This window comes from Periophthalmus magnuspinnatus, chromosome 13 (genome assembly GCF_009829125.3).
Source record: "Periophthalmus magnuspinnatus isolate fPerMag1 chromosome 13, fPerMag1.2.pri, whole genome shotgun sequence".
NCBI lineage: Eukaryota > Metazoa > Chordata > Actinopteri > Gobiiformes > Gobiidae > Periophthalmus > Periophthalmus magnuspinnatus.
Genome location: NC_047138.1, coordinates 25,024,049 through 25,048,835, shown reverse-complemented (window position 1 = coordinate 25,048,835; position 24,787 = coordinate 25,024,049). Strand labels below are relative to the sequence as shown.

At 39.8% G+C, this 24,787-nt stretch overlaps 1 protein-coding gene across 2 annotated transcripts; it reads right to left on the bottom strand.

Moving 5' to 3' along the window:
* Positions 1-190: 190 nt before the first annotated feature.
* zgc:162193 (TRPM8 channel-associated factor homolog) lies at positions 191-24,165 on the bottom strand. 2 transcript variants are annotated; one of them, XM_055225920.1, is made up of 12 exons: positions 24,128-24,165; positions 21,666-22,378; positions 20,381-20,597; positions 19,868-20,165; positions 17,557-17,852; positions 14,063-14,237; positions 13,305-13,399; positions 13,006-13,219; positions 7,316-7,552; positions 4,360-4,583; positions 1,716-1,829; positions 191-1,629 (listed from the first exon to the last, which is right to left on the bottom strand). In XM_055225920.1, exons 2-12 carry the CDS (start codon positions 22,307-22,309, stop codon positions 1,387-1,389), a joined length of 2,757 nt encoding a protein of 918 aa, XP_055081895.1. In that variant the 5' UTR covers positions 22,310-22,378; positions 24,128-24,165; the 3' UTR covers positions 191-1,386. The 2 variants fall into 2 exon arrangements, with proteins under 2 accessions (XP_055081895.1, XP_033832545.1); XM_033976654.2 differs by lacking the exon at positions 24,128-24,165 and adding an exon at positions 23,571-23,726 and having other exon boundaries at positions 865-1,629.
* Positions 24,166-24,787: the final 622 nt, after the last annotated feature.

The following is a 24,787-nucleotide window of genomic DNA, read 5'->3' as shown; positions in this document are numbered from 1 at the left end:
ACTACAGAAATATCCCAATAAACGATAATAATGACAAATGACAATGTCCCCACGATTGCAAAGAAAAAGCACACACAATGAATAATAAACATTATCCCTTCATTCATTTACTGAACAATTGTGACGGGCCTAAGTCGCCCAATTATGTAGATATGTAGTGATACAACGACTGATTTCATAATTTATCAATAAAGACACTTGCTAAGAGTGTTACTTTTAAATAATAAATATTGTAAAAACTCATATTGATTTGTCGCTCTAGGATATTGAATGCAGTACTCCTTCAATCTGGAATCCGAATATTTATGGCTTTCAGCTTCCTATATTGTGCCATTTTAAGGTTGGAATGGTTGACCATTCAAAAGATATATTTTTGTATAATTGACCACTATGGCAACAGTCCTACAATTGCATCATTCTGAATACATGAATTATAGGCTAGTTTTTGAAACTATAGGTGGTGGATAATTATTTCTCAGATGGGCCTAAAAAAATCACAGAACCCAGACTGTTGTTGTGATCTTTGGCAAGAAACTGTTGAGTCTGTTATACATAAGTGGTAAGCATTAAAGCACTCTGTTCATTTCAACACAGTGGCAGAGGATATAATTCTCCTGTTGTTACCTCCTACAAGAACCAAAGACAAAGGTGACATTGACATGTGTTAAGATAAATTGGTGGATCTAAGTTGCCCGTTGATGTATATAGCCCCAAATGAATGTGCCTATGGGGAGGAGTGATTGTAAGCCCCGTGACTAACTAGGCATTGTCCTAAGTACACTGGACTCCATAATTCCTCTGATGCCTTCCCCAACTTGGAATGAAATGATGTGGCCTAACTCTTAAGTACCACACTAGATATAAAATATTGTAAATATTGTAATTTTCAACTTACTTGAATGCCACAATGTTATATGATGTGTTCTTTTTATTGTAAGGATTTTGAGAACAAAAGGTGACAGTTCAGTTCCCCGATGAAATTTGATTGGTAGAGCAACTTTATTTTTTCCAACATGCTTTAGTTAAAGGTGAACTATGCCTTTTTTCTGGTGGGTGATTATGGGTGATTTTTTAATACCTTAAAAATTATCTTACAATAAGCAGAGTCACCGCTCCATAGATTTCACCTGTAACTTGACCTTGTGGTGTCATCCGCTTGTCTCTATGGAATTATAATAGTAGATAAATTTATTGCTATACTGAGCAACATCCTTGGTAAAACAACTGAATCTTCATGCATGAGATCAGGTGGCAAACTCTGCACTAAAATGTCACACAGTGCCCCTTTAAATTATTTCTGAAAAACAAAATAGACCACGCTAACATTTCTTATTTTCAATCCTTCATGTCAAACCCAACACCAGTTTTACACGTTTTCAGCAGGTATCATTTGTATTCGGTCATTGGGTGGTTAGACCAGGTTGGCAATTTGGAGAGTTTCTTCTCAGTGTCGCCCTCTATTGGCCAAGCCCAGGCCTTGAAAAATCCAGTCAGATCCATCCCCACAGTTTCAGAGAAGGTCACACAGTACAGGTTCATCTTGCCTTTGTTGTCTTTGGGCACATTGTTCATTGTGTGGTAGGCAGCGAATACCTTTTTAATGGAGTCCCAGCCAAACTTCTCTATGAGCTGAAGCAAGAGAAATGTAAATTTTAACCTGAGAGGTGAACAGGACAGTAGAGCTCATATTGTACAGTAATAATAATAAAGCAAACCTGAACATAAGTCTCCAAAGCCACAAATGTGTTCCAGTCTTTCAGGTTTCCACCATTTTTCACATAATCCGCTGTGCGACTGCGGCGCTTCTCTATTGACATTGCTGGGTGACACTGTTAGGTGATTAAAGACACAAAATGTTAATACATGTATGAAAAGGTGCATTTATTAGCTTGTTTCATTGTTTGATTTGTGGATTAAATGGTTCCTCATATGTGAGTATATTGTATTATGCAGTGTAATTTTCCATTATTTACCACTATTTACAGTTAGGTTTCAACTATTCTTTACAGTAAGTCATATATTGCAGTTACATTCAAATTACAAAGCCAGATTTGTATTAAAACAAAAAACACAAAAACATAGAATATTTTGGTGCAAGTAAGTAGGATGTGGCTGTATGATGGTGGAGTGACTGGCATTCCTGGCTGATAGTAATAAATATATTAGCATTTTTATGTGCATTGACTAAAATACTACTATAGTAAATGGGTTCGTTTCACATCAAAATGTTCTTAACTGCCCATTGGCCTATCCATAAAACTAAAAGTGACAGAAAATTCCATGCCTTATTTATCAACAAAAATATATATTAATTTATTTAGAGCAGTGGTTCTTAACCTGGGTTCTATTGAACCCTAGGGGTTCGGTGAGTCAGTCTCAGGGGTTCGGCGGCAGTCAAGACACACACCCGACTCATATGATTCGTGGACTGTGAGCGTCTCCAGACGTTGGCCCAATTCAATAAATGCACCCTTTGATGTGTTTATGGGCGACAGTAGCGGTTCAAATCCCGCTCTCGACGTAAACATCATTGGTTGAGCGGTCAGATCCACTGAGCCATAGGTTGGCGGTGCGATTCTAGCTCACACAGATGAATGCTGTCCTTGTGTCCTTGGGCAAGACACTTAACCCACCTCACCCTCAGTGTCTGCGTACACTGGTGTGTGAATGTGTGTGCGAATGGGTGAGTGGTTCCTTGTTGTGCTTTGAGCACCTTGAAGGTGGAAAAGCGCTATAGAAAAATGTGACCATTTATCGAAGTACCTGCCCAACTTAAATGAGCCGTTTGAACGGCAAGAAAAGGAACAGACTTTGCTGTGAAAATGAAATGAGATTGGCACTTGCCAAGGTGAAGCCATGTGTTTCTGAACTGGTCTCTCAAAGGCAACAGCAGAAGTCACACTGATTTGCAGTAAATATTCATTAGCGCAGGGGTCAGCAACCCGCGGCTCTCTTTCATCCTTATACTGTGGCTCTGCGTGGCTTGGGAAAAGGTATTTAATTGAAGTGTATTTTATTTGTGTTAGTTCTTTTTTATTGCAGTTTAAACTGGAAGATTATTATGATCTTGAAATATTAAAATACAATATATTTACAATATATTTTCTTATTTTTCGTTGATCAAAATAAGCGTCACACTCGAGGAACAATGTTAAAAACAAACACTGCTCATGCCTCACAGACACAGTTTGATGTAGTGACAAGTTTATCATATCTGTGATAGATCTGCTCTTGTCTCCACGATGACGTATCATGTATAACACATCAGACATGTCGCCCTAAAGTAGAGCCACAAGCGAGTGAAAATGAGCCAAAACAAAAGTCTTTGGAGAGCTTTTTAACAAAGGAGAAAAGGCCAACTGAGGAGCCAGAAGAGGAGACTACAACCTCCAAGAAAAAGGAAGCTATATTTAAGAGACAATACCAGGAGTCCTACTTAAATATGGGTTTGTCGCTACAGGTGACTCTCACGCGCAGAGTCCGCTCTGCGTAATATGTGGGAAAAGCAAATGAGGCAATGAAACCTTCAAAACTACTTTGGCACATGGAGACTAAGCACCTGGGATTAAAAGATAAACCTTTAGAGTTTTTTTTTTAAAGAAACTGAGGAGCAGACTAGACATAATCACACTGCGGGTGTCATTGTCTCTCATCACTTCTCGATGAGACCACCTCATCCCAAAGAAACAAGTGCAGGGCTCCCTCTGATGCAGCGGTGTGGTGAGTTGTATTTTTTATGCACTTAACTTATTTTTACCATATTTATCTGCCATGTGCATAAGGCTTGTCCGTGAAAATAAAACCTACATTATTCCATTACATTATTATTATAATTATATACAAAGTTATCTTCATTTTAGATGTCAAAAAGTATTTGTGGCTCCGAGTGTTTTATTTTCCGTGGAAACTGAGTCCAAATGGCTCTTTGCGTGTTAAAGGTTGCCGACCCCTGTAGCGTGATGGAAATTAGGTGATGGGTGTGTGTTAAAATGTTAAAAATAATAAATAGCATAAATACAATAAGTTCATTATTGAAATACATAAGGTTAAAAATGTAAATAATTTCAGTGTGGTAGAATTAAAAAAGATCATGTCTTTGTGAAAAGGTATGTATGTAATTTGTTGTGAGGTCATGCATTGTATTGATTTTATTCTTTGAACACAGTGATGTTAATGCATGATTCATTTTGTGCACCAGTAAAACATACATATGTCTTGAATTTGAAAAAAAAAAAAAAAAAAAAAAGAATATTTTTCAATAAACAAGGGTTCGGTGAATGTGCATAAACCGGTGGGGTTCAGTACCTCCAACAAGGTTAAGAACCACTGATTTAGAGTAAGGACACAAACACAAAATACCTGTTCTCTTGGAAATCCTAGCACCGTCTCATGTACATATAGAGACCACAGGTTGCATGTGCACTCGGTCGTGTGAGGAGGGAATTCCCAGCATCCTCTCTGCTGGTTGTGGCCCAGTTCATGGATGAAGCCCCAAATAGGGTTGGATTTTATATGTTCAACATTGACAATAGATTGAGCTGGTTCCCTGTGAGCCATGATAGGATAGCCTGCATGCATCCAGCCTGAATGAAAAGCAACATATAGATTACTATTTTATAAGAAAATTGGACACAGTATATGTAATCATATTAGTTAAGTAAAACCACCTAAACATAGTACTATTTATTTTAGTTTAATAACATAAGTGGTGTCATTGTCAACATAAAGGAAGAAACAATTGATCTGATGATAAATGCAAGTTGATATTTTACTCGTCCAGTAATAAAAATAAAAATAAAAAAAATACTCAAACAACGTTACTAGGTCAGCTGGATTTTCTTTTTCTTTTTCTGATGAGAGATAGTAGGTGGTAGATAAGAAATACCAAATGTAATTTAAGTTTGCAATTTGCAGATTTGTTTTTGGTCCAAATTTGCTTTACATTCGTAGTAGTGTTATGGCTTTCTTTACCATAAATCTTTATTTGTATTGTTATGGATCTTTTGGACCTAACCTCCGTAATACCATATGTTGTTATGTATGGGTGTATAATAATAATAATAATAATACATTTTATTTGTTAGGCGCCTTTCAAGGCTCTCAAGGTCGCCGTACACATATACACACATACACAATACAAATAGAACAATGTAAAATGATTAAAAATACATTTAAAAACAAATATAGATTAAAAGACAGAGCAGTTATGGTCAGAGTGGTCAGGATGAGAAGGCCTTACTAAACAGATAAGTTTTGAGTTTAGATTTGAAGTGTGGGAGTGAGTGTGTGTTGCGGAGGTTGTGAGGGAGGGAGTTCCAGAGCTGGGGAGCAGAGCAGCTGAAGGCTCTGCTCCCCATAGTGACAAGACGGGCAGGAGGGACAGTGAGGTGCAGGGAAGAGGAGGAGCGGAGGGAGCGGGCGGGTGTGGAGATGTGAATGAGGTCAGACAGGTATGGAGGGGCCAGGTTGTGGAGAGCTTTGTATGTGAGGAGTATGATTTTGTAGTGTATGCGGTGCGTCATGGGGAGCCAGTGGAGCTGTTGCAGGACAGGTGTGATGTGGTGATGGGAGGGTGTGTGCGTGATAATGCGGGCAGCTGAGTTTTGGACCAGTTGGAGTTTATGGAGTGATTTCTGTGGGAGTCCGAACAAAAGAGAATTGCAATAATCAATACGAGAAGTGACCAGGCTATGGATGAGGATGGCGGTGGTGTGTGGGGTGAGTGAGGGACGGAGGCGGTGGATGTTTCTGATGTGGAAGTAGGCGGACCGGGTGATGTTGTTGATATGGGAGGTGAAGGAAAGTGTGCTGTCGAGGATGACACCCAGACTCTTTACCTGAGGGGAGGGGGAGATAGAGGAGCCATCAATAGATATGGAAAAAGGATTTATTTTGCTAAGGGTGGATTTGGTGCCGACAAGTAAGAGTTCTGTTTTATTGCCGTTAAGTTTGAGGAAGTTTGAGGTGAACCAGGTTTGTATTTCTGTGAGGCAGTCTGTCAGGGAAGAGGGTGGAAGTGTAGAGTTGGGTTTACTGGAAATGTAGAGCTGGGTGTCATCCGCGTAACAGTGAAAGTGAATGTGGTGTTTTCTAAAGATGGAACCAAGGGGGAGAAGATAGATTAGAAAGAGCAGAGGACCGAGGACAGAACCCTGAGGAACACCTGATGTGACAGGGAAGGGGTGTGAGGTGAATGACTTGAGCTGAATAAACTGAGAGCGATCTGAGAGGTAGGAGTGGAACCAGGAGAGGGGAGTACCAGAGACACCAATGGAGGAAAGTCTGTCAAGGAGGATGGAGTGTGAAATGGTGTCAAATGCTGCACTGAGATCTAGCAGGAGGAGGATGGAGAGTGAACCAGAGTCAGCAGAGAGGAGGAGGTCGTTTGTGATTTTCAAAAGGGCAGTTTCAGTGCTATGGAGGGGACGGAAGCCAGATTGAAATTGTTCGTAGATGTTATTGGAGGAAAGATGAGTGTGGAGGTGGGCAGCAACTGTTTTCTCGAGGAGTTTGGAAATGAAGGGTAGGTTTGAAATGGGACGAAAGTTATTGAGGTCAGAGGGATCAGAACCGGGTTTTTTGAGTAGAACCGGGTTTTTTGAGTTGTATCTCTTGTTTGTGCATCTAGCGGCCTCCAGCAACACTGATTAGACTAAACCGTATGATTGTTTTGATGGCATAAATACTCTGTATGTATTTTCTTTGTCAGCTGAGGGCGAGACAACACTGCTAGGGACAACAGCTCTTTGACGATTGTGCACAGTTGATTCAATAAACCAGACTTTTAGATTAAAGGCAACTTCTCTGTTGAGTTTATATTTTAAAGGCTTTTTTACTCTTAGAAATTCCACAACAGTAGGCACGGCTTCTGTTTTTATCTTTTCAAACCTGGGACTGGGAGAGTCATATTTGTTTTCCACATATATATATATATATCATATGGAAAACAAATATCCCTTACTGATAGAGAAATTGCATTGCTGTTACCGTGGGCACTCACTGCCAGCTGCCAAAGATTCCTGATGATGGCCTACATCATCCATGGTATAATACTCCCTACAATGGAACGTTTGCCAGATTGGATAGCATTAGACTGGAATGCGCAACACTATCACAATATCTTGAGAGTTGTAATAATTGTTAAATCAATTTCAATTTCCAACTCTCTACGACTACACTTTCTACAGCAGTTACTAAGTTATTAAGTTACTATTACAGTCATATCTGGTAGTAAATCGGTAGGTAATTATAAATGTATTGTAACTTATCACTTATAAAGAAAACAATATTTCATAAAACAAAACAAAAACATTACCATGTGAGATTTGCACATCACAGACTACCCGCTCCTTTCTTTTAAACTTATGTGGGATTACAGCCAGGTCTGCAATGGCCCTCGTGATGGTGTCCCAGAGGGCAGCTAACTCATCGGGACGGTCCAGACACCAGATGACCTCTGAGGGCACAGTCAGTATGATGTTCTCAAACTCCAGCTCTGCCCAGGGAGAGGGGGCTGTACGGAGGAGCTGCCAGTCCAACAGAGACGTCACTCCTGGGGAAACAAAAAGAGGGTTCTTAAGGTCAGGTCCATCAAGCATATGACACATTAGACTACACTTTCCATGATTATATTTTAAGATTTTACTGAGACCCAGTACTGAGGCTACTACTGTTTTCTATATGAAAAATGCACATATTAGACTCCCAGTAGAAGATGGGGGACAGGTAAAATGACTGTTGTTGATGTGCAGATTTTTGTTTAAATCTAACTTTGGATTCAACATCTATAGTATTTAATTTGAGATAATTCTAAATATATCATATTATCTTATCAGTGGGGAAAATAGTCTGAGAATAGTTCAGCTTTAACAGCCTTTATATAGTATAGATTTTCAATACTGAGTTTAAGGCAATAAAGGCAAGCCCAGTATCATGCGATCTGCTTGACTTGCTACAACTACTGCAATGTGATAAAGGGGTCTATACTTATGTCAAATACATCATTAAACTGTATACACTAGGTGTGGTTTGTGACAGTAAGGGTAGGATATGAACATACTGAACACTTATTATATATTTGGTGATTATGTATCTTCCGTGTGGAAGATGGCGGCATGGAGACGCAGCTTGGCAGGGACTCTTTTTACATTAAAACAAAAAAAAAAGCTCATCTTCAACTAAGTCTAGCCTACAGTTGCCTGGGAAACTCGCAAATGGATCTCTTGTGATGGCACGCTCTTTATAATGCTGTTGGTAACCACTTCACGTCTACCTGTTCAGGTGCACATGGGCTGACTACTTGTACAAACATAAACAGCACAGAGCACAAAGCTATCGACAGACATCACAACTGGCCTTTATGTAATCGATTCTGTTGTCCTTCGCCATGGCGCACGGATGGGCCCATGCAAACAAACTATTGCCGAGGTGTGGAGAATTACCGCACTTTATCAAACAATGTGAGGACTGCAGCCCCTGCTGCTTCTGTCCGGGATGTCCATCTAAATCCCAGGAAGGCTGCTCCTGCTGTTTTTGTCCGGAGATGTCCATCTAAGTCCAAGATCAGCTGCTCGGAACACATAATGGTTCCTCCACAAATAAAGGCATTATCCGTGGAAGGGAGTGGCAATAACCTATCCCAACCAATTCATGGAGTAGTCCCAGATGCGCCGATCCACATGCACGCACAGTCCACACAGTGTATTTAGCTAGATGTGAAAGAAAAGATCAAGGCGTATAGGGAAAGCAAGCATGTGCGCGCGTATTCACGGGGCTCCGCCACCTTTAAGCGCGTTGTCATAGAAATACATAAAGTTAAAGGCAATGGACTTTAACGTGGCAAATGGGGCGTGTTTGAGGTGAATGATGTGCAGTGTATGTAAATAAGGCCGAGCCAAATGTAACGTAAACGGAACTAAATTTAGTGCGTACGGGGGTCGGTCCACAGAGCCACTAACGTGTGAAAACAAGACCTAAGACAGATCAACTAAACCATTTACTAATAAACTCCAATCTAGACTTTTTATATCTCCGAGCATTTAACTGAGGTGGTAAGGAAACTGGCCAAACTGAGAATCAGAAATAACAATGTTTCTTCATATAAAATACCATTGTGTAACACTGGAATGACATTCTATCTTGTGATAATCTGGAGTCTGCATCTCAGTCCTTTACAGCTAGAATGAACTCAATCATAGAAAAGTACACATTAAAAACAACAGCTCTAAGGTCAACCTGCTGTGGTTTAATGATGCCCTATGGCAACATATGAAGAAAACAGACTCTTAAAGAAAACCATAAAGTACAAAAGAGAAACAGATTGTACCAAAGTCTTAGAAATAAAGTTACTAATGAAATGCAAATAGCTAAATCACAGTTTTATCTCCAAATTATGGACAAGGTAAAAAGCAATAACATAGTAATTTGGAAAAATATGAATGGGAATGGGAAGAGAATGGGTGTCCCCCAGGGCTATTTCGTCTCTATATCAACAACCTTCCACAGCATTGCCAGGGTGTAGAATTACAGCTGTATGCTGATGACACAGTGCTATACCCACATGCTAAAACAAGTCACTTGGCAGCTGAGAAACTCTACAAAGCTATGGAAAAAGTGGCTCAAGTGATCCTGTCTTTGCCTAAACATTAGCAAAATAAAAACTATGTTCTTTTCCAAAACTAATACAAACAATTCAACCCCTGACATTTTTATTAAAAATGAGAGGACTGTTAATGTGTCTGAATTTAAATATCTTAGGCTCACCGTAGACTCAAACTAAAAAAACAAACATATCAAGAACATCACAACAGATATCAAATATAGCATGGCTAATTAAAAATATTAAATCTTGTCTGTCCTTAGAAGCAGCCAGGATGTTTATGCACACCATTATTTTTTCCCACCTGTCCTGTTACATCACTTCCTGGGGACTTTTCAAGATTTTAAATGGCTTGACTCCTGACTCTTTGAAAGACTTGAGCTATCATACTACAAACTCTGTGCAATCCACAAAAATAACCTCTCTGCATGACTGTGTAATACCTCAATCCACCTTTGGACAATCGGCTTTTTTAGTGAAGGCAGTGGAATACGCTGCCGGACTCCATAAATTCATGTCTCATAATCAAAGACTGAACTAAAAAAGAACTAAAAGAGCACCCTGGCAGCACAAATAAATCAGCTGCTAATGGATGGGACTCACCCTGAGTGGCTAACCAAAGGGCATACGATCCTGATCCAGAAGGATCCCTCAAAGGGTACAGTACCATCCAACTATCGGCCAATAATCTGTCTCTTGATAACATGGAAGCACATGTCAGTCATCATCGTGACTAAGATAAGCGGGCACATGGCTCAATACATGAGCATAGCACAGAAGGGCATTGGCAAAGATACCAGGGTAGCCAAACACTAGCTCCTGGTTGACCAAACAGTCGCTCGAGACTGCAGAACCCCTAAAACCAACCTGTGCACTACCTGGATTGATACAAGAAAGCCTACGACTCAATGCCACACACATGAATCACTGAATGCCTGTAGCTGTACAACATTAACGGGATTCTAAGAGCCTTAGTTGCAAACTCAATGAGGTTGTGGAAAAGCACCCTTGAGGCCAATGGCAAGCCACTTGCACAAGTGACCATCAAATGTGGCATATACCATGAAGACGCACTGTCCTCACTGCTGTTCTGCATAGGCCTGAACCCCCTCAGCCAAATTTCTTTCTTTCTTTATTCTTTATTTGACAGGGACCATGTACAAATTTATTAATCTTACAAGGAAAAGATGATTTGCACCAGATTTAGCTACTGCTACTTTCCATCTGCAGTCCCTGAGCAGGTGAACACACATTAAAAAACACATATCAATTAACAATTACAATATACGACTACCGATTTGCCATACAAATGTCCCCCCCAGTCCAAACTAATATAAAAATCATTATGTGCAGGTTTATACAATCAACAACATTAGCTATGGATATCGACTCAGCAATGGGGCCACCATCAGTCACCTCCTCTACATGGATGACATCATGCTGTATGCTAAGAATCAGCGAGACATCGACTCACTGATACACACCACCAGGATCTACAGCACAGACACTGGAATGTCATTTGGGCTTGAGATGTGTAGCCGGATGGTGACAAAGAGAGGGAAGGTAGTCCACACAGAAGGGGTCTCCCTCCCAGAAGAACAATAGCAGACATTGAGGACAGCTACAAGTACCTTGGTATCCCACAAGCAAATGGCGAAGAGGAAAGAAGGAATGAGTAAGGCAAGTCCTAAGGAGTCAGCTCAATGGCAAGAACAAACCCAGCAATAAACAGCTACGCCCTGCCAGTAATTTGATACCCAGCAGGAATCGTAAGCTGGCCAAAGGAGGAGATACAGACCACAGATGTTAAGACCCGAAAACTCCTGACCATGCATGGCGGGTTCCATCCCAAATCCAGCACCCCGAGACTGTACGCAAGCCGTAAGGAAGGAGGCCAAGGACTAGTGAGTGTCTGTGTGTGTGTATATATATATATATATATATATATATATATATATATATATATATATACACACACATATATATATATAAACTATACATATATATAACTATACATACACACACACATACATATATGTCGCCACCTGGATTTAACTAAGCAAATAGGCATGAGCCTTGTCCAGTTTGTCAGGTCTTGGCTCAGCAACAGTATGTGCACAAAGAATGAGGTCAGTTGACTACCTGAATATACTGAATGACCAGATTATTCCATCAATGAATTTTTTCTTCCATCATGGCACGGGCATATTCCAAGATGACAATGCCAGGATTCATCGGGCTCAAATTGGGAGTGGTTCATGGAGCATGAGACATCATTTTCACACATGGATTGGCCACCACAGAGTCCAGACCTTAACCCATTGAGAATCTTTGGGATGTGCTAGAGAAGGTTTTGCGCAGCGGTCAGACTCTATCATCATCAATGCAAGATAATGGTGAAAAATTAATGCAACACTGGATGGAAATAAATCTTGTGCCATTAGCGAAACAATGCCACAGCGAATGTGTGCTGTAATCAAAGCTAAAGGCGGTCCAACCAAATATTAGAGTGTGTGACCTTTTTTTTGGTAGTGTACATACAGTGGGCAAAAAGCATTTAGTCAGCCACCAATTCTGCCAAGTTCTCCCACTTAAAAAGATGAGAGAGGCCTGTAATTTTCATCAGAGGTTCACTTCAACTATGAGGGACAGAATGGAGAGATTGAATCCAGGAAATCACATTGTAGGATTTTTAATGAATTAATTGGTAAATTCCTCGGTAAAATAAGCAAGCACGATTTCTGGCTCTCACAGACCTGTAACTTATTCTTTAAGAGGCTCCTCTGCCTTCCATTCGTTACCTGTATTAATGGCACCTGTTTGAACTCATTATCAGTATAAAAGACACCTGTGCACAACCTCAGACAGACTCCAAAATTCACTATTTTCCACCATAATTTGCAAATAAATTCTTCAAAAATCAGACAATGTGATCTTTTGGATTTCTTTTTCTAATTTTGTCTCTAATAGTTGAAGTGTACCTATGATGATAATTACGGGTCTCTCTCATCTTTTTAAGTGGCCCCTCTGTAATAAAAAATGTTTCAGTAATGTAATGTGCCCTAGGAGACAATCAGGCCACTTACAAGTCTCATCTGTGCAGAGGTGATCCCACTCGCTCAATTTTTTATTTGTGTATTTTTGAGCAAAAACAACTGTGGCTGAATAAATACAAGATTAGAATGTTGAATGACATACAGTGGAACATTCTAGTTAAAGCAATAACATTTCCATAGAGACCAGCAGGTAGTAGACAAAAATTACATATAAGTTTTCTTTCTAATCCCTTTGCCTTATTCTGATTTCACTTCATTGAAAGTGTATAGGTGGCCACATTTTAAACACCTGCACTGTATCTGGACTCAAGCAAAGAGCATAGAAATAAAACAACAATTCCACTCACTCACCTGATTTGTAATATGGAACAGGTACAGCCATTTGAACTACAACCTCCACCCCTTGCACCTGAGTGTTGGGAGGAGCAACAAGGTAAATAAGCCCTCCCCAAAGGTTGTGCACCAGCATCATTTCTGAAGAGACTGGGAATCTCTCACAGACACGCGGAGCCCTCTTCAACACATTGGCTCCCATGAGATTGTCCATTTGACATCCAATCTGCACCTACAAATGTATGGAAAATAGTTGTTAATAATTCATGTAACTAGCATGATTACATGATAACTATATGTTGATCAATATACTGTACATTCCACTTCTTGTCAACAATGCTTGCAGGTATGGAAATGTAGGTCTTCATCCCAGGAGACAGATACAAGCCAGTGCTCACCCACTCCTCTCCACCTGATAGAAAGGTTTCATAAAATGTATTTGATTCAGTATTGCAATGAGTAGCAACAATGTTTAGAATTTTGACTAAAAGTTAATCATGTGCTGACAAACTTCTTATAGCTCTTTACAAGCGTAAAGTTTGTATTGTTAAATTTGTATTGTTTACTTCAGCTTGAATATAGTTTTGATTTGTATTTAGTAAAATGTCAAAATATGAGGTGGCAGTGGATTAGTGGGTTAAGCTTTAGCTTAGTGGGTTGTCAGTTAAAATCTCAAATATTGGACAAGCCAATACATTTTTTTGGCGGAGGGTCAGCCACCTACTTATGTCCATGGTTATGTTACTGCTTTGCCTGGAATGTTCCACAGTATGGCTTGAAACCTTGTCTCCATGGAGACAAACCATAGAGTGACACTATCAGGCCAAGTGAAGAAGTGACCCTGCTCTGTATTCACAGCATGTATAGATGTTCTTAAAGGTATTTTAACAATAAAAACACCTGTAACTGAATATATGCAAGACAGATAAGGTTAATGCTAGATGGTGGCACATTTAATGCAGAACATAACATTTCCATGGAGAGAAGTAGGTGATGGACACTCGACCCAAAAAGTTACATAGTGTACCTTTAACTGTACAATCTACCAACTGTCACTGCTGGTAGATATTCATACCTGCTGTGTCTACGTTTATGCTGACCCTGTGGTTGTAAATGACGGGCAACAGTGGGTTGTCTTTGATGAGGTAGGGCAGCAGTTCATCTTTGTTTTGGCAGGCCTTATACACCTCTGTCCCAACATTCAATAGGCACTTGTCTCTAGGAGTCTTCACAGGACAGCTTTCACACGCCTGTAACACAAACAATATTAGTTTGGGGAGGAGGTGCAAGTTATGCAACGAGAAGAAATGTTATGACAGGCTAATTATTGTTGATTGTAGTCCAAATAGCAGAGAGGACATTGTTAAGAGCAAACATCTTGAAAGGTGATTATTTAGTCAGACTCATAAGTGGTAAATATATGGTATATCGTCAAATTCACAGAAGTAATAAGGTGTCCGGAGGAGTCATGTCTTGCCCAATGACACAACATCTACAGTTGAAACCATATGTTTATATACACTATATAAAAAAACACATAGGCTTTTTTTTCCTCACTGTCTGACATGAAATCAGACACAACTTTTCCTGTTTTAGGTCAATTAGGATCATCTAAATCAGTGCTAATTTGTAACCCCTTAGCATTCCGGGTCATTTTGGTGAAATTGCCTTTGTTCTGACCTCTCCAAATTAAAACAATCACCACTATTGAACCCTCAGTAGTAACTGCACTAGTTTGGGGTCTTTGTAAAGGTAACACCCTATAGTTTTACCCTCAGGTGTCAGAATCACTGTAAGTTTGTCTGCAGAGCATTTATACACTTTGGAACACACATAAAAACGCAAAACTGCTGCGTAAAATTACGCAATACGTGCACGTAATTTTATGTGCGGATCTTTATATCCAGTCTCGTCTTTTTACGCGCGTAGCACACTCCGTCTGTTTACAGTAAACCACTGCATGTCACGCATCAGCGTGTTCCGCAGTTCATGGGCTTTAAGGGGAAAACATCACTAAACGTGTGTAATGTAACAGCTTGATTCTACAAGGGGGAAGAGTGGGGCGTACTCTTTCAGTCATCTGTAGCTCTCACTCACTGTCCGCGGCTCCAGTAACCCACAGCCCCCACCTTATTGGCCAACTTTGGTGTCAATCACAAGCTAACAAATTTGTTTCACACAGAGGAACAAAGTTGGCACTGTCAGAAGTTTATATGCCTGAAACTGACAAAAGAAATGCAGAGAAGTGACGGAACAGATTTCACTTTCCTGCAGCAGATTGGACATGGAGGCTCTAACTTCCTTTGTGGACATAATTTCTTGACTGGATTATATTCTCTGGACCTTTACGGAACGAATGAGACCAACTTTGTGTGAATAAGTTGATGTTTGACAGAACCAGAGCGCTCAATGGTAAGTGAAGTCCAAATCCACATTTCTGACCTCTCTGTAAAAAACGTTTGAGCCAACATATTCAGAAAAATGAATGCCGTAGCTTTCATTTGATGTGTAGAATGTTTGTGTGGGTGACGCAGAAAAACACGTACATTGCTGTAAAGTTGTAACCTAAAGGCCGTCGCGGGCGGGCCGTCGGAACGCTAAGTGGTTAAGTTGTCGGTGCTCAAGTGACGGAAATGTAACCGAGAGAATCCGGTCATTTTTTCAAAATAAAAGATTTTTCAAAATAAACGATTGTTCAGACTCAGATAATAAATACAACGGAAATAATTAATTATTTCTTGGACGGCCGGTGGCCCGGTACCAATTGATCCACGGACCGGTGGTTGGGGACCACTGATCTAAATTATTTATATTTGCTAAATGCCAGAATAACAACAATTTTTCATTAGTTCCTTCAAAGTCAGAAGGTAAGCCCAGATGATGATGTCATGTCTTTGGAAGCTTCTGATCATAACAACATTTGAGTTAATTAGAGACACACCTGTGGGTGTATGTGAAGCACACCTGAAACACACTGCTTCGTTGTGTAATAACATGGGAAAGTCAAAAGAAAATTAGCCAAGATATGAGGAAGAGAATTGTGGACTTGCACAAGTCTGGTTCATCCTTGGGTGCAATTCCCAGATACCTGAAGGCGCCACGTTCATCTGTTCAAACAACTATACACAAGTATAAACACCATGGGAATGTCCAGCCATCATATCGCTCAGGAAGGAGATGGGTTCTGTGTCCCACAGATGAACTGCTTTTATCTAAAATGTGCATATCTACCCAAGAAAAGCAAAATAACTAGCAAAGATGCTGACTGAAGCTGGTAAGAGTGTATCTGTCAGGATTCCAGTTTTTCTCTGCGTGTTCCTGCGCTGTCTCCCCTTCCCCTTCTGTGTGTGCCTGGAGCTGGGCAGAGAGTCTGGCACCACCCTCACCTATGGTTACCACCCACTACTCACCTGCAGCCATCAGCAAGCAAGTTTCAACCTCTGGACTACAAAGACTTGTTTCTTTCATTTCTCCACACACTGCCAGATCGTCAGTCTATCCTCCTGTGATCCCGCCTTTTGGACGAACTGATCACCTCAGCCTTCGACCCAGCTCCCAGTGCCCGGCCTTTGTATTTTCTTTTAAATACTTTTGAGTCCTGTGTGTGCACCTTTGATCCACCGATTATTACGACAGTTACCCACTGTACTGTACCAACATGGGCTGAAAAGCCACTCTGCCAGAATGAAAAAAGCCAGATTACAGTTTGCAAATGCACACAGGGACAAACACCTTAATTTTTGGAGACATGTCCTGTGCTCTAATGAGCATTGTTATGTTTGGAGGAAAAAGGGGGAAGCTTGCAAGCCTGAGAACACCATGCCAACTGTGAAATATGGGGGTGGCAGCATCATGCTGTGTGACTGTTTTGCTGCAGGAGGGACTGGTGCATTTCACAAAAAAGATGGCGTTATGTGGAAATACTGAAGGAACATCTCATCATCTCGTCAGCCAGGAAGACGCAAATGGGTCTTCCAAATAGAAAATTACCTGAAGCATACTGCCAAACCGGTTGAAAAATAGCTTAAGGATAACAAAATCAATATTTTGGAGTGGCCATCACAAAGCCCTGATATCAATCCTAAAAATGTATGGGCAGACCTGAAAAGGCATGGGCAAGCAAAGCAGGATATAAGCCATACAGTCATACAGTTTAAAGGCAATGGTACCAAATACTCGTATGTATCTTAACTTCTGAAATTGAAGAAAGTAATGAAAAAAAAAGTCTTAAAAAATCATTCCCTCATTATTCTGGCATTTAGCGAGTAGAAACATTTAGGTAATACTAACTGACCTAAAACATGATGATTCTGATTTCATGTCAAACATTGAGTAAAAAAACTTGTGTTTTATTATGTAGTGTATGTAAACCTCTGGTTCCAACTCTATATGAACTTGTTACTGGGATTCAACATATTATAGGCAAAGCAATAATATCTCCATGGAAACAGGCAGATGGTGAACTCTTACTCTTACCAGTACATTTTTTGCCAATTTGTCACCAATCTATGCTGACACCCTACACAAATACATACTAATACATCATTACGGATAAAACTTAAAATTTACCTGTGGCAATCCAGCTTTCTTTATGATCTCAGTGAAAGTGTGGAGGATCTGGTTGTAGTTGTTGCTTGTGTCCAGGTGCAGGTAGGTGGTGCAGTCGTGGCTCAGTTTGGTCAGCCATTCTTCTTCGTGTTTACTGAGCTCTTCTCCTTTAGTCACATGACCCGCAAACTTACATAGGACATGTCTGAAGTGATACGTGTCTTTGAGGGCCTGGCTAGGAATGGGAGGCTTATAGGTCCCATCCGTAATGTACTTCTCCAATAGAGTCATGCCCATTTTGTTCAAGAGCTTGTTTCCTAAAGGAGTACAATGAAACATTATATCACATAGAATAATAGACAGAAATGATCAGAAATAGGAAAGCAAGTGTGGAATTAATTAGGAATATGACAATATAAAATTTTTGTGTTTCCATGTGTTTTAATTTATGTGAAGAACCATCACATTAAAAAAATTATTCATGATTATTGACTCCAAGAAAAACAAAAGGGAAATCTTAAAAGGTCCTCAACTTTTTTCCCCATGTATCTGAGCAAAATGTGTCTTGTCCCAGTACAGATAAACGCATAAATGTCTTATTTGTCTGCACTCTTGATTCTAATTGTTGAGCTAATTAATCACCTAACACTCCTCCTTTTACAGGTAGAAGATTAATAGATTGTCTCCTTAGATGTATTCTGTTTTTTTCCATTGTATTACATGCCAGTAACAGAACAAAGTGACATTGATCGAGAACATACCAACACAGAAAGGTCCCAATAGGAAATTAGTGATGGGTGATTTTTATTTCAATCTGACGCCAAGTAATACTCAATTCCTGATAACAATGACTTTGTATTAAATGTACTGAAAAATTAAAATGTACTGAAACCCCTCTACAATAAATACTTTTACTTTTGATTATCATCTCCACACAATTAGTTTGAACTGCTCTAGAACCCTACATTTTTGTTGTATTTTCAAATATTGATATTTTTGCATGACAACTGATACTTTTTGATATTTCAGTCAGTATAGATACAACAATATTGTTGTATTGATCCACTGATCACTTATACCCAGAGGCAGTTCTAGGCTGGTGCTGGTGTTGGCTCTGAGGTGTGCTAGCTTGGTTTTCCACCAAATGAGAGCTGGCATTTTAAAAAATTCATTGTTTACTAGATAGCAGTTTTGTTTTTGTTTTTCTCCAAACTGCCCCACTTGTTTTTTTCTGTATTTTAGCTGACATACTTTTGCCTTCTACATAACTAACTTTTAGTATCTGGTAACTATAAAAGGTAATTCAATTCTATAATCAGAATTTTCATCACATCCGGAATAACTTAAACAAACTTATTTCTACACTATGATTATCTCTCACATAGACTATTGTTTAACTACTAGGTGTCTTGCCTGCCCCAAAACTCTTAAAATGATGTAAAAACCTCTATAAAATACTTGCTAAAAACCCATTTCCCATCACCACTGGTTATGGTCAACCTTAAAAGAGCTCGCCTAATTTATAAGGTCCTACACTCCCTCGCACCACCCTGTTAAAGGAGTACATTGAATATAAAGACAATTTATCAAGCACCACATGAGCCACCACTAGAGATGACCTGCTGATGCCCTACAGACAGACCACCTTTGGCCAGAATGTAGTATCTGTCCAAGGTGGAATAGTTTCCTGGTAACCCTGAGAGAATGTCCCACATACAGTTATTTTAAACTTCAAATGAAAAACTGGTCATGTTGAAACCAAACATGCACTCATTTATAGTGGCAATGCCATTTTAACTTTTCTATAGAGACATATTTGCTTGTATGGGCAAAATATGAAGGGGGTGGATATAAAATGTAATGTCTTGAATAGGCCAAACTGGCTAAAAAAAAAAAAGGGGCCTGGCAGTGAGTGGAATGTGCAATATTGCAATATTTTGTATGGTGCAATTAAGGGAACTGTGCAATGAGTGTAATGTGCAATTATGGGAACTGTGCAATGAATGGAATGTGCAATTGTGGGAACTGTGCAATAAATGGAATGTGCAATTGTGGGAACTGTGCAATAAATGGAATGTGCAATTATGGGAACTGTCCAATGAGTGTAGTGCGCAATTTTTATTTTGGCCCTTTTGTGACCTCAGCCCTTGGGACAACGAATGGAAATTAGCCTTTGGCTATAATCCGGTGTGTTCAAATAAATAAATAAATAAATAATTGTATTTTTTAGTATCCCACCAGAACTGGGGTTATTGCTGTACTAAGGCATTTAAAACCGTTGCCCAATTTTGCAATAGAGGAATTCAAATGCTTTTCTATGGTTGATACATACCTGCAAACTCAGTCATATAATTCTTGTCTTTGTTACATTGTGCCCAATGCCAGGCGTGTCCTCCCAGCAGCAGGCCTCCTCCCTCTGCCACAAACTCCTGGATCTCCTCTATCTGGTCTCCCTTATAGGCTGTGCACACATACACACTCAGGTCCTTACGGAGCTTGGTCTTCTCACAGTTAAGGCCAAAATTCTTGAAGACTTTGCAGGCCTGGTCCAGTTCGGGCACTACTCCGATAACGCCCTGCCTGCCTTCGTCCAACCAGTGCAGAGCATTGGTGAAGAAGTGAGCCAGAGTCTGTCAAAACAGTAAGGACAGTGTGACACTGGTATTCAAAGCAGTCTCCCATCCTAGTACTAACCAGGCCCAGCCTTGCTTAGCTTCAGAGATCAGACAGGTTTGGGTATTGTCAAGCAGGTATGACCACTGATGTAACATATGAATCAGACTGACTTGTCCAGTTGAGTCACAAAAGTTTTAAACATTTCAAGTCAAAGTTTGTTATTCCTTACCTCTCTTTTCAGCAGTCCTTCGTGTGAGATCACTACCACTCTACCCTGTCCGTAGTAGGCTCCGGCCAGAAAGGCTCGCCCATCTGGGGTGGTCCCGATGGGAAAGGCCAGCGGTCCATGGATCAGTATCTCAGATGCCACCACTCCATTCATCAGGTCAAACTCTGAGATGCCTTGAAGCAAGAAGTCCAGGTCGTCCTCAAAATCCCTCCCTATTCTGCAGCATGTAAAGCAAAATATACAATGTAATAAACTTTTTTTTTTTAATTTGATTTGTTATCAGGTAAAATTTCTAGAATACAATGGATAACAGCAACTGAAAGTAATAATTAATTTTATACACTCAAATTGCTTGTCTCCATTAAGATCATACACTATATAAAGAAGTATAAGACTTACGAAGTGTGACCTCACCCATAATGTCCAGCCAAATCAAGCCCATCTGGCTAGCAGTTATAGGGGTGAATTTGGAGCCAAGTTCTGTATTTGGAATTCCGACCACGAGTATCATAGTAACCAAAGAGCCAATCCAGAGCAAGGCTGTAGAAGGTAATGGCCCTTCCTGCCTGCACCAGTGGTAACAACCCTATCAATCAAAACTGTTGCTAAAGGGGAGTGACCTTGGGGATAAAGGCACCTGATTTGTAGGTTATTAATGTTCATATCTTGATTTAGGGGGAAAAAAAAGCAAAATAAAAATACCAGGATCATGTAGAGTGGTTTAATACAAATATAGTAATGCCAAAATGATGACCCTGACAACAGCAGTTACAGAGAGAGGGGTGACAGTTAAATAAGGAAATTGGAGTCGATGGAGCCGGAAGTGCATCCATGCTCACTTCCTATTTGGAACGCAGCAGCTAACGGGTTAGCTATGTCCATTTACATATACAGTCTATGATGGAGATGTTAATGGTTTGCCTCGAATGAATCACAGTATAGCATTGACAGCAATGACTCATAGTATAGCATTATTAACACGAAGGTTGCAGTTGAAAACCCATTTTGTCATTGTGCCCCTTGGCAAGACACACATGGCTGAGACAGGAAGAGGCAGCCAGCATTTTCCAAATCACTACTTCACTGTGGCAACCTTGGCTAAAGAAATAGCAATGGTGGAAAAGGTACTGAGTATTTGTACTCAGATAAATGTACAGTTTCAAGGTTAATAATGTACTAATATGCCTGAAAAATACTGCTCAAAGTACTAATTAAAAAAAATGTTTCCACCCCTGATAAATGACCAACATCACACAAGTTAAACAATGAAATCCTATGGACTTACAGTACAGACATCCAAGAGGCAGGGATTTTGGGATAGACCGGGATGCACTCTGCGTCTCCTTTGTGTCTGGAGAAGTAGACTCCAGCCACTCCAGACACTTTATTCCCCATAAACTGCAGCAGTGTGTTGTCTTTGGGGTGTCCCTCTGCCCAGGACCAGGCCTGTCCTGCGATCAGCACCCCTCCTCCAGATTTCATGAACTCAATTATGTCTTTTGCTTTGCTCTCAACACAGTAAGCATCAGTTACATAGACCCCAATGCCTTGATCGCTGCTAAAATCATTCATTACTTTAAACTGGAATTTAGAGTGGAGTTTTTCTGCAACATGTTTGGAATGCACGTGAACACCAACAGATATATTTTGCGATTTCCCCTGTTTGAGCCAACTGATAGCGCCTCCAACGAAATCTGTTAGTGTACCCAAGAAAGCCTCATGCCCTAGAACAACAATGCGTCCCAAGCCGTACATAGAAGCTGCTAACAGTACCTGTCCATGTTTGTTCATTGCCAATGGGAATGCATGGTCTCCGGTTAAAACCAGGTCACATGGGATACTAGGACCACGGAGATCTAACTGTTTTATTCCTCTCATTAAGGAGACATAGGCATTTTCTAGATCGGATTTTGAATCTGAGGAAAACATAGTGACAGAATGAGTGTACTACAAGACACTAAACTTGAGGGTGACAGAGGTGGGTGTCCACTGCAGGCTCTGAAAAGACAACAAACATACAATTTTATGAGAGCATTATTAAAAGTGTATTAAAAGAAAATACAGTAGCAGCAGCAGCAGCAGTAGTAGCTTTATTATTAGTTGTTGCAAAAGTAGGAGAGACAGATGGTGTTTTGCAGTAAAAAATACTTCCCCACTAATACTGAAAAAGATCCTGCCTATGTAGCATAACTTGGATTGTGCCTCAAAAGAGTTAAAGAAGGGGTTATGGGCTGCATCAGAAGACAAGGTTTGCACTCTCTGAGGTGTCTGACAGTAACAATACAAACAGAGACAGAATTTTGGGTTGTCGCTTGTGCCTTATATTTACAGTGCGAAAGTGAAGACATACAACACATAAACCCAAATTCAACTATTATTCACAAATAAATACACAGTTCACAAAAATCTAGAGTGATTCAATGACCAGACAGTTGTTGTAGTTTTCAGCTTTAATACTCATCATCAGAATGCAGAAAAATGAAAGGTACAATAGGCGATCTCTTGTAATAATGTAGTATTGTGAGCTCTGTAACTAGTCATTAAAACAGTTACAACAAATTGCCAAAGAAAGGTGGCTTATTTTAAATACATTTATAAATGTATCGCAGGCCATTCTTAACATTAGCATATGATCTGAAGCTGCATGACACAAACAATGACTTAAACATAAATAACGTTGCTGACTACTATATTAATAACGTCTTTTGTTAACTTTACAAATTCGTTTTTACATAATTTATAATCCAATGAAATAACCCAAATTACACGTACAAATACTTAGTATACAGGCGTTGCTTCTCTAGGAGTTGCACTAAGTTTGACATTTAGATGTTCCAGTCCGTTTTATTGCCTCTTTTCTAACGTGCCTTCTAATCTCTCGCACTTATTTTTCACACTTCCGGTTCCACGGACTGGTGTGGAGTACTAAAATAAAAGCATAGGTTTCAAAATAAAAGTCTCAGTATTGAAATGAACTGGAAAACGCCTGAAAAACAGAACAGTATACAAAACAATTCAGTGCAATTTCACACGCCAAATACTAACTTGCAGTAAACAGTGAATTATAGTTCAGCAAGTGTCCAAAAGTTTAACTGGAGAGTTCATGAATTGTCAATAAGCGCATGAAACGGGTTGTGCGAGTAGCGATCAGGTAAAGTGTTGGGAGTGACTGGCTGTAAAAACCTCCTACCGGACCGTTGACAATGATAGAGTTCAGGTTCTTGAGTTTCTGGGCTAGTTCTAGTCCGTCATCCAAGAATCCAGTGGTGTTGTACCCGAGTGGACTCTTGGCCAATGCCACTGTGTAATTCGTTCGCAGCTAGAAGCCAACATCTGCGCTGGTAAGAGCGACCTACCGTGCGCATCTGTCACGTGACTAGATGGTGAGTTCATGGACAGGGACTGACAGGAATATACGATTTGCTCCAGTTTAAGCGCATTTTTGTAACCTGGGTTAAAGTATTTGTAAAACAAATATTAGAAGAATATTAGAATATTAATCTATCTTTAAATAGTTGAGACTATGCACAATTAAATTGACCCCACAATGTAGAATATATGTTACAAGCTGAATGACATTTTTGAGTTTTGAAATAAATTACATGGCGTAAACAAGTCTGAAACTAAGATTAACTGGTTTAATTTTTTTTTGCAGTGTAGTATTGGCATATATAGAGCAATCACAATTTGTAAAAAAAAAAAAAAAAAAAAAAAAAAAAAAGGAGAAGTAACGATTCATATATTTACCTGGAGGTGCTATAGGGACAGCCTCACATGACAACAATGATTTTAGACCAGGAACCAGTAACCTGAAAATAATAATAATAGGAGGCGTTATTTGTTTAACCACACCCCAGTCACGCACCAGTGGTTTTCCACTGCTGTACCTGCTTATCAGGTTATGTTTGTTCTAAAGGATTCTCTAAGCAAGTTCAAAACTAGAACGTGATGGAAATGTAAGTATATTCATGTTGTGACAAAAATATTCTCATTATATGTTTTTAAGTTTGATCTGTGTCAGTCTGTCAGACCCAGACCAGACATTATCATGTGTGAACGCTCTGTCGCCATCCCACAGGAAACTACGTTATTCTACCTGTCTAAGTGTAAAAGTCCATTATCTCATATGGGGTGAAACAAAAGTTACTCTGCTTTGAATTGTATGTTGCATTGTCATTCTGGTATAAATACCCAGAGCTCAGATGCTCGGGGGACTAGGGAAGAGATGCTCTAGAAGAGACGCCGAAATAGTACCAGTTTGTGGCCAGGGTAGGAATGGGCCCTGTCCTGCCTTAGCTGCTGTAACAAATAATAAATCTTTTTTTTTTTTTTTTTTTTTTTTTTTTTTGTATTTGTATTTGTTTTTTGTATTTGAAAACTCACCGGGCTTCACAAATGGATTACTTT

What these genes read in the sequence shown, in the direction of transcription:
- zgc:162193 (XM_055225920.1), bottom strand. Translation starts at nt 22,309, where the DNA reads ATGTTTTCCTCAGATTCAAAATCCGATCTAGAAAATGCCTATGTCTCC. An exon ending in TTATATGACTGAGTTTGCAG is followed by an intron (nt 17,853 to 19,867) that starts GTATGTATCAAC and finishes GTACTCCTTTAG; the next exon opens with GAAACAAGCTCTTGAACAAA. An exon ending in CATAAACGTAGACACAGCAG is followed by an intron (nt 13,400 to 14,062) that starts GTATGAATATCT and finishes CCTTTCTATCAG; the next exon opens with GTGGAGAGGAGTGGGTGAGC.